The sequence below is a fragment of the Rutilus rutilus genome (genome assembly GCF_951802725.1).
Source record: "Rutilus rutilus genome assembly, chromosome: 19".
Taxonomy (NCBI): domain Eukaryota; kingdom Metazoa; phylum Chordata; class Actinopteri; order Cypriniformes; family Leuciscidae; genus Rutilus; species Rutilus rutilus.
The window spans coordinates 21524568-21533532 of NC_140232.1; the positions used below are offsets into that span (position 1 = coordinate 21524568).

General features: G+C 46.8%; 1 protein-coding gene across 1 annotated transcript in view; it reads right to left on the minus strand.

The window, feature by feature from the left end:
• celsr3 (cadherin, EGF LAG seven-pass G-type receptor 3) overlaps window positions 1–5566 on the minus strand; it is a 46051-nt gene extending 40485 nt beyond the window's left edge. The window contains exon 1 of the mRNA XM_084390398.1: window positions 510–5566. Coding sequence (XP_084246524.1) covers window positions 510–5436 — 4927 coding nt within the window. The 5' untranslated portion in view covers window positions 5437–5566. The remainder of the gene's footprint in view (window positions 1–509) is intronic.
• Window positions 5567–8965: the final 3399 nt, after the last annotated feature.

The window sequence follows — 8965 nt, forward strand, 5'->3', positions numbered from 1 at the left end:
TTTAGCCACAATGTCTGTAAATAACAAATCACCATTTATAACCTTTCAAAAGCCATAATTATGTACACTTCCCAGCAATGCCATCAACAACATCAGCCGTTGTGGCCAAGCAATGTTCCTCTCAGCACTTACACTCTCTCATGTTACCACTGAGACTTCTGAAGGGTATTGTTACCTGCTAATATCAGTAAGAGATCGTGCCAGCATAAAGTAATTTACATTGAGCGCTAAATGCCTTTAGAGGGAAAAATGCAAGTCAAGGCTCAGCTCTCTCCAAAGATATCTTCTATTCTTTCCATTTTGCCACTTACATAGACTCTGCACACTGACACATTGCCTTCAGCAATATTTCATAATAGAGCTCTGAAGAAAAGAGTTAGCAAAACCAATTTGACCTGATTTGATTTCATCCTCATGACCTTAATAGCCCTTGCTTCATTTCCCCATTTCTTCCTTTTCTTTCTCCCTCCCCCTCTCCCTCACATCTTTCCCTCTTTCTTTGGTCTTACCAGTGACGGTGATGAGCATCGGGGCCACCAATGGTCGGTTGTTGTCCAGTTTCCGGCTGAGGCGGATCTCCCCACTTGTGTGGTTCAACAGCAGCAGGTGCAGCTCATTTCCACGATCTATAGTGTAGTAGAGACGATCTGAAACATCTGGGTCATGGGCAGGAACTCGTCCAATAACCCCACTTGGGAAGGTGTTGGATCGATTGGATACAAAGTTGTTAAAGATGATTTGAAAGTCTTGCATTTGAGGCCCATTATCATTTTGGTCAACCAGTCGAATGCGCACAGTGGCACGACTAACTAGCGGCGCTGACGTGGCCTGGACAACGATTACATACTCGTTCCGTGTTTCATAGTCAAGGTCAATTAGAGAGGTGAGTTCTCCTGAAAAAATGTCCATCTGGAAAATTTCTGGAATATTGCCTTCCACAATCTGATACATAATCTGAGCGTTTTGGCCCTCATCTGGATCAGTCGCTGTTATTTGAGCTACGACGGACCCAACGGCGCTATTCTCCTTGACTAGAACCTCAAAATCGTCAGCAGGGAACACAGGAGCATTGTCGTTGACATCCATAACACTGACTTGAATGTGTACAGGTGTACGCTGAGGTGGAACACCGCGATCCACGGCAAATGCAGTCAGCTCGTAGAAGGGAACACTTTCACGGTCAAGCCTCCTGACGGTTCGGACTATCCCAGAGGTTGGTTCAATAGTGAAATCGCCATCACCATCCTCTCCATTTTGGAATGTATACTGGACACGGCCATTGGCATGAGCATCACGGTCAGTAGCAGAGATCTGTAGGACACTAGTGAAAGGTGGAGCATCCTCACTGACTCCACCCTGATACCTGGGGCTCTGGAACTGAGGTGCGTTGTCATTTACATCATTAACGTTGACCTCTACATATGTAGTGTCAGATTTCTGTGGGATTCCGTTGTCACGAGCAGTGATGGCAAGAGTGTAAGTCATCTGGTCTTCGTAGTCTAGTTCGGCTTGAAGTGTGATCGCTCCGGATGCAGGGTCGATACGAAACTGTGGAATATTGTCCTCCAGGTAGTAAGTGATACGTGCGTTTTCTCCAACATCATCATCTGTGGCACTTATGACCACCACGGTGCTGCCAGGAGGCCGGTCCTCATTCACACTTACTGAATAATGAGCGCTCTGGAACACGGGCCGGTGTGTATTGGCATCTGTAATGTTGACGTGCACCTGACAGGTGTCGTGGAGAGTTCTGTCAGAAGCAGTGACTGTTAGCACGTAGCGACGTTCCTGTTTGTAGTCCAAAGGCAGAGCTAGGGAGACAAGTCCTCCGCCACTGGCTGTGCTAATGGCAAAGCGATTACGTGTGTTTCCCCCGGTGATTTGATATGTGACGGCGCTATTCACATCACGGTCAACTGCGGTTACGCTGACCACACTTGTTCCAACAGTTGCGTCTTCATTTAGTCTAACGTAATACTCTTTTTGTAGAAATTCTGGTCGGTTATCATTAACATCCATTACTGTGATCGTAACACTAGCTGTGGCGGAAAGAGGTGGGGCGCCATAATCTCGAGCCTCAACACCGAAGAAGTAGTGCTCTACCGATTCACGGTCAAGCTCTGAGCTCACTGTCACCCAACCAGTGGCAGCGTTGATCACAAATGGTGTATCTGTGCCAGTCCCCGTCAAACGGTATTCCAGGCGTGCATTGTCACCGTTATCTGTATCAATAGCTTGTATGTGGAGAATGGAGTGACCGATAGGAGCGCTCTCCAGCACTGAAGCCTGGAAAGGTGTGGATACAAAGATGGGTGGATTATCGTTGACATCGGTAACCTGCACACTCACAATTCCAGTGTTGTTGGAGAGAGGGGGGCGCCCGTTGTCCTGAGCCCGTAGTCGCAGTGTGTACTCACGTTCTGTCTCAAAATCAAGCGGAGCGACCACCTGGATTTCTCCAGTAACACTGTCAATAGCAAACTGTCCTCGGCTGTTCCCACTGATTATGTTGTAGTGCACAGCAGCATTCCCATCTTTATCCTGGTCCGAAGCACTGACTCTGAGGATTTCGGAATGTGGTCGAACATCCTCTCTAACTGCAACCACGTACCGCTTTTGACTGAACTGTGGAACATTGTCATTCTCATCCAACACAGTGATATGGACGCTAACAGTGGCTGACCGTGGGCCCGGCTCTCTCCCCTGGTCACTTGCTTCCACCAGCAATGTATAACGCTCATTTGCTTCTCTGTCAACAATACCTCGTGTTGTGATCAAGCCTGATCGTGGATCAATCTCAAAAGCAGAGCGTGCAACAGGTGCACTTTCTCCAATAAATCTGTAGCGTATATTGGCATTTGTCGGTGAGTCAAGATCTGTTGCTCGCAGCTGTAGAATAGGATATCCCTCTTCCACATTCTCTCGAATTGTTTCGCGGTACTCTGTTTGCTCAAACACAGGAGAGTGATCATTACGGTCAGCCACGGTGATGGTCACCATAGTTGTTCCAGAAAGGCGCGGTGAGCCGTGGTCTGTGACTGTAACTCTGAAGTAGTGCAAGTCCATGTGTTCACGATCCAGAATGTGTGTGGTGGCGAGAAGGCCAGTAATTGGGTCGATTTGGAAGTAATCCATGGACCTGCTGTTCATTAAAGGGGCCATGCTGTAACTGAGTCTGCCTGCCTCACCAGCATCAGGGTCCTCAGCTGTCATAGCTATGACTGAGGTACCAGGAGGCTGGTTCTCAGCAACCTGAACCTGGTAGTTATATTGGGGGAAATGGGGATGTCGATTAGCAGCTCTACGGGAGCGCCCAACAGGAGGGATACCTGTCTGCTCTTCCTTGTACTCCTGCTCCTCTCCTCTCTGCACTTCATCGCTCTCTACAGCTTTTAGTTTCTCACTGTACTGCTTTTTTCGTGTGTTTCTCACCCCATCTACACTATATGCAAGCTCATTTTGTTCAGTATACATTTCCTCTTTGTTTTCATCACTCTCTCTTTCGGACTGAGAGGTGCCATTGCCTTGACCTTTTTCTTTTTTTCTCAGGAAATTTGTCTCTTCTAACACTGTCTCTTCCTTTGTGTCTTCTGCAATCACCCACTCTATGCTTTCCTCCCTTTCTCCCTCTACATGCTGTCTGTCACCCTCCCCCCTTCCCTCCCCTTTCACCCCGCCCTCTATCTGTGCCTCCCTCCTACCGCACTCAGCCGCGGCTTCCAGCTGCTCTTCTTGCTGGCTGACACCCTCAGCTTGTAATGACACCCGTTTACCGGACTTTAATTGCGGCCGCGTGGCTCCCCCATCGGCGCTTAAGCTGTCGTCGGCGCTGTAGTCACCACACTCTGCACGCGCACCGGAGCAAGGAGAAGGAGAGCGTGCGCTTTCCCCTTTTACAAAGTCGCGCTCTTCATTGCCAGGAACATTTTGAGTTTCAGTTGCATTTTGATCGCCAGGACTGCTGCTGTTGTTGTGGTTATTATTACGATTTTTGGCGCAGTTGTTGTTATTGTTACTGTTCCAATTCCTCAGCAACAAACTTTCAGTAAAGTCACTCGAGTAAGCGAGATCATGCACGGAGACTGGTGCTGTCCACTGAGCGGGTGCTGAATATTCTCTCGCGCGCTCTGTGTGATTGCCTCGCATGTGAATGTGTGAGTCACGAGAACGTTTAGGAAAGTTTAGCTCGATTAAGAGGTAGATATGTGATGCATTATGACCCCTGGGAGTGCCAGTAGCAGATGAGTCAGAGTTGTGTACATCACCGATATAAGACGGAGCAGCGCTGATCCCAGTTGATCTATTATAATGAGTCTTTCTGTCATCAAAGCAAGTCCCAGTTCTGACCCAGTCAGCCTGTGTTATTAAATCCCGAGCATCAGTCCGTTTGAGTGTACAAGAATACTTCAATGGACTATTCCGATCAGACTTTGCATGCACAAATTGTACTTTTGAGCTGTTATTTGAATATGTGGTGTTTGTATTTTCTCTTGCTTGCCTTTCACAAACAGCGTAGCGCCCCAGAGAAATGTTGAACAGGTGCCAGTTACTGCTGTGCCAGGCTGGATGCCTTTCAGAACAACCTGTGATCCGGTGTGACTCGAGACAGCTGCTTGCTTCGCTTCCAAGCCCTAGAGAGAGCTGCCGCGCGCACGGTTCCGAGCACCCGCGGATATTTTCAAAGCCTGACCCGTTCCAGCCTTCTCTGGTGAGATCGATAACATTCAGGGTGCCTGAAAGGGGACGGTCCGCTGTCGCTTTGTGCAATTTATTGGCGTCCGAAGCCACATTAGAATGAGAATGGGCTTTTAATAACGACCGAGTTGATGTCTTGGCAGCGGCAAACTCCCGTTTTGGGTGGCATGGGCAGTGCTTAGGCCTGGATTTGCTATCTGCTGGTCTAGAGTTATCCAACAAGCTTTGTACAACAACCCTCCCCGTGTCGAGGCGCGTCTGTGGCCGCGAGCGCGTTCTAGTCCTTTGTATAGTCCTTTTTTTGCCATACTGAACCGGAGAGGCGAGAACACGAGAAACAACGCCCTTCTCTCCGCTGCCACCGTTACTCCAAAAAGGCTGGGGATGACAGCGTCCGGTGTGCGCCGCCGGTTCTGATACCCATGTACTAGAATTCCGGTAATCCGTACTCAACGGACATGAGGAGGTTCCCACTGCACTTGACCGTAAGCAATGCAATTCCCGTCTATGCGACTGTACCGTCCGTGCAGGGTGGATCTTCCAATCGCCCCCAGCCAAAGCCCCCGCTACCGTTCCGTCGGGCAGGCTGGCGATTTGAGCGTCTCCGGGGGCTGGGTGGGTGCACAGAGAGCGGCAGCACGGCCCTGCTGCACTCCCCGGGATAACAGTGAACAAAGAGCTGAGGAAAAGGAGAAACAACAGCGGCGAAAGCGAGCCCAAGTCCAGTAGCAGTGCAGCCATTAGTCTGGTGAAATCCTTTCTCTCTCTCCCCCCTTTCTCCCCTCTCTCTGAACCGAAGTATCTTTCTTTCTCTCTCCAAACGCCGGCTAAGTGGCCACCTCATTCACCACCGCCCGACTCCTTCCGCCGTGCTCCCCGGTCGCTCGGTGATCCCGGGAAGCTCGCATCTACACTCGGTGTTTGGTAGAGCTCCGGCTAGCAGCGACACGAGCGCAGCATCTCTCATTCACATCCAACATGGCTCACAGCGAACCCGGTGCTACCCTCACTCCTCCCCCTCTCGCTTCTTTCTTTCTCTTGTCCCCTCTCTCTCTCTCTCTCTCTCTCTCTCTCTCTCTCTCTCTCTCTCTCTCTCTCATACGGGAATGGTTCGTTCCAGTGTGGGCAAGGCTGTTTCCTCTCAGATGACGCCATGTCCACCGCTGGAGAGGTATAGCCTACAACAGGCGTTACAATATCAAAATGAAAAACGATATAATTAATTAGACGCGTGAAAACGGAAGAATGTATATCCATAAAAACTCAATAAATCTATAGATTATTTAAACGATATAGGCTACTGTTAATACCAACCTTTTATATCCAAAAAATAGGCGACATCTTCCATATTAACACCTGTAACAGAAAGCCACACGATGATGTCTCAGTGGATAACGAGTGACTTTTCCTCTGATCAATGACTAAGACAAAAATATATAAAACACAATGTAATGCAAAAAAAAAGAACTAAAAAACTTTAGCACAATACAGTTTTACCATATACCAATTTAATCATCATACATATTTCTAAATATAGGCTAGCCTATATGATGAACTAGCCTATACATAAAAAAAAAGTTTAATCAGCAAAATGTCAAACATAGCCTATTCTTTATTTTTAGCATGCGAAAAAAACTGTAGTCAATATCAACGTATGGGGGGTTGTGTTATAGCCATAAACTGCATAAAAAAGGTAGTAGCTGTAACAATCAATTGTTGTCCACCTGTGACGTCATGCCTTATTCAGTTTTCGATTTCCCAAGGCGTATTTTTTCCATTCAATGTATTGCATTTATATCACATTTTCTTTTCCTTTTCTGCCAGCTCTACCTCCTATTCAGACACGGGCTCGTTTTAAATGTATTGTTTGACATGGAGACATTTTTTTAACTATGATTTTTGTTTTCCTGTTTTAAATCACACTGCATGTGGGTGAATTTCAGAGGCGCGTGTCACACAGCCCTGTATGGCGGATGTGAAATCCACGCTTAGTCAGAAATAGACTTGCGCGTTACAAAAACCAATCTGTGTCTCGCAGTCTGCCTGCCACTGACACGGTTGGAACAAATCCACGAATGTTGAAAAATTCATACGGCTCAATTATACTGTGCGCGCGCACGCCCTCTCTCTCTCTCTCTCTCCATAAGCTGCCCTTGCGCCCCACTGTTTTCTCGTGCTGCTGTAGTCTGAGCTGAGCAGAGATGACTGTGGCAAAGGACTTGTGCTTTCTTTGTGCATTTATGTCTAAGCAGGAAAAAAAATGATTTGCGAATTTTCCTCGTTGACTGTGGAGGATGAGATTCATGTCTCTTTCTGCGGGCATGCCTGTGTGTAGGCCTATGTCTAGACGCTTGATGGTATTATATCACACAGTCACGGCAGACCTAAATCACATTAAGTGATGAGGAGAGGGATTCCCATAACTGAGAGCTTCCTCTGTGAAACCTGAGTGATAGACTGGTGGGTAACACGCCTGCAATTCAGCGCTCGCCAAAACACCCTCTGGGAAGTGCAATCATATTTAGAGTTACTCATCATTCCCAAAATAAAGCAGAGCCCATAATTCAAATCCTTGCATGTCATGAAAATGCATATGATCTGAATTTCAGCATTTCTCAGTGCCCACACTGGTGAATGATAATTTTATAAGGATTTATATGAGCATTCCTGTGGCTCAAACAGTAACAAGGCCATGGGTTTGATTCGCATAGAATGCATGAAAGTCACTAGTAAAGAATGGAAAGCAAGTCACTTTTAAGCATCTGCCAAATGCATAAATGCAAATGGATCAAATGTGAGTGCAACAAAGATAATTGAAATTACTCCAGGAAAAACATTTAAAAACAATAATTCCTAAACCAGTAATATGTTGGATCAAATGTGATCAATATTCATAAAATGACCCCAAGGTAAACATATATATATATATTTTTTTTATCTAAGCCAGTTACAAATTGGTGATCTCATGAATATGTTGGATCAAATGTGAATGCAACAAAGTAAAGACTGAAAAAATAATAATCCCTGAACCATTTAAAAATGAGTGTACAGCACCTGATCTTTTCACAGACAGCGCTCATGTCCTGCTCAGTTGGTGTCCTGCTGACTGCTGAGATCCATAGCTCAAGTCTCACAGGCGTTGATATCTGTAGATTTTGAAGTTGTGAGTAAAAAAAAGAAAGACAGTCTCACGTATTTCTGTGGGTCCAAAACCACAAGAACCAATATTACAGCGCTTTAATATCAAGCACAATCTTGTTATATTCATGCCTGCATCAACTTTGCACTAAACAGCGTTGCACAAAATGATTAATAAGACGCCTATCTGCATGAGACTAAAAAAAGACAGTCTCTTCTATACAGCCTTTGTGTGTGCGGGTTTTGAGATGAGAAGAGTTCTAGCTCTAATGGGCTGATTTGTAATCCCCAAAAATCCAGCCTGCGGATTACACGGGCGCACACTTCACAGAGCACACCTGGGGTCCTTTAACTCACGTACACTCACACACATTCAGGTAAGCTGTCAGCTGCAAGGCCGCAGCTATTCTATGAGTTACCATGGGAACGGCAAGAGTAGGGGGTACGTTCCATCAAGAAGAGGGGGTTTGTGTTCGTGTCTCACCAGCACTGTTGATCTGTAATTGTTTGCATCCGGCAGACCCCCTCCAACACACAACCCTGTCCTCTCTGCTCACCCCACTAACCCCTCCCCTGTGGCCAGAGCAGCAGGTTTCCTCGGCCCAGTGAGCATCTGTCACGGCTGGGCCTGAACGGGCAGGCGGCTATAATACATATTCACAAGAGAGAATGTGACTGGCAGATAATCGCACACATACTGTGATGGCCATTTTTTATTCACTAGCCTATATACATCTATATAAGCGTGGGTGTATGTAGAAAGTGAGGTTTAAATAATGCAGTCTCTTTGTATACAAATCTCAAGCATTGTTTTTTCTGACACCTACACACACTAATCTGTCTCTCAAAATGCAACCGCCTCTTCAAGACACACAGAGCACTTGAGATACGGGTGAAGGCATATGGTGTCAATTGGGCGGAGTGTGCTGTGCTGAGCATGGCGAGACTGTTACCACACCAAGTCTGTGCCTGGTGAGCGCGAATTAATTAAAATGATGCGCACGTGAGCTGAACCTGAATATTCAATATGGCTCCACCACACCCAGGCAGAATCCATAACAGCAAAGTAAACCACCTCACCACGGGACCCGTCCACGGCTCGTGCCACTGTTGCACGGGAGCATATAGTGAT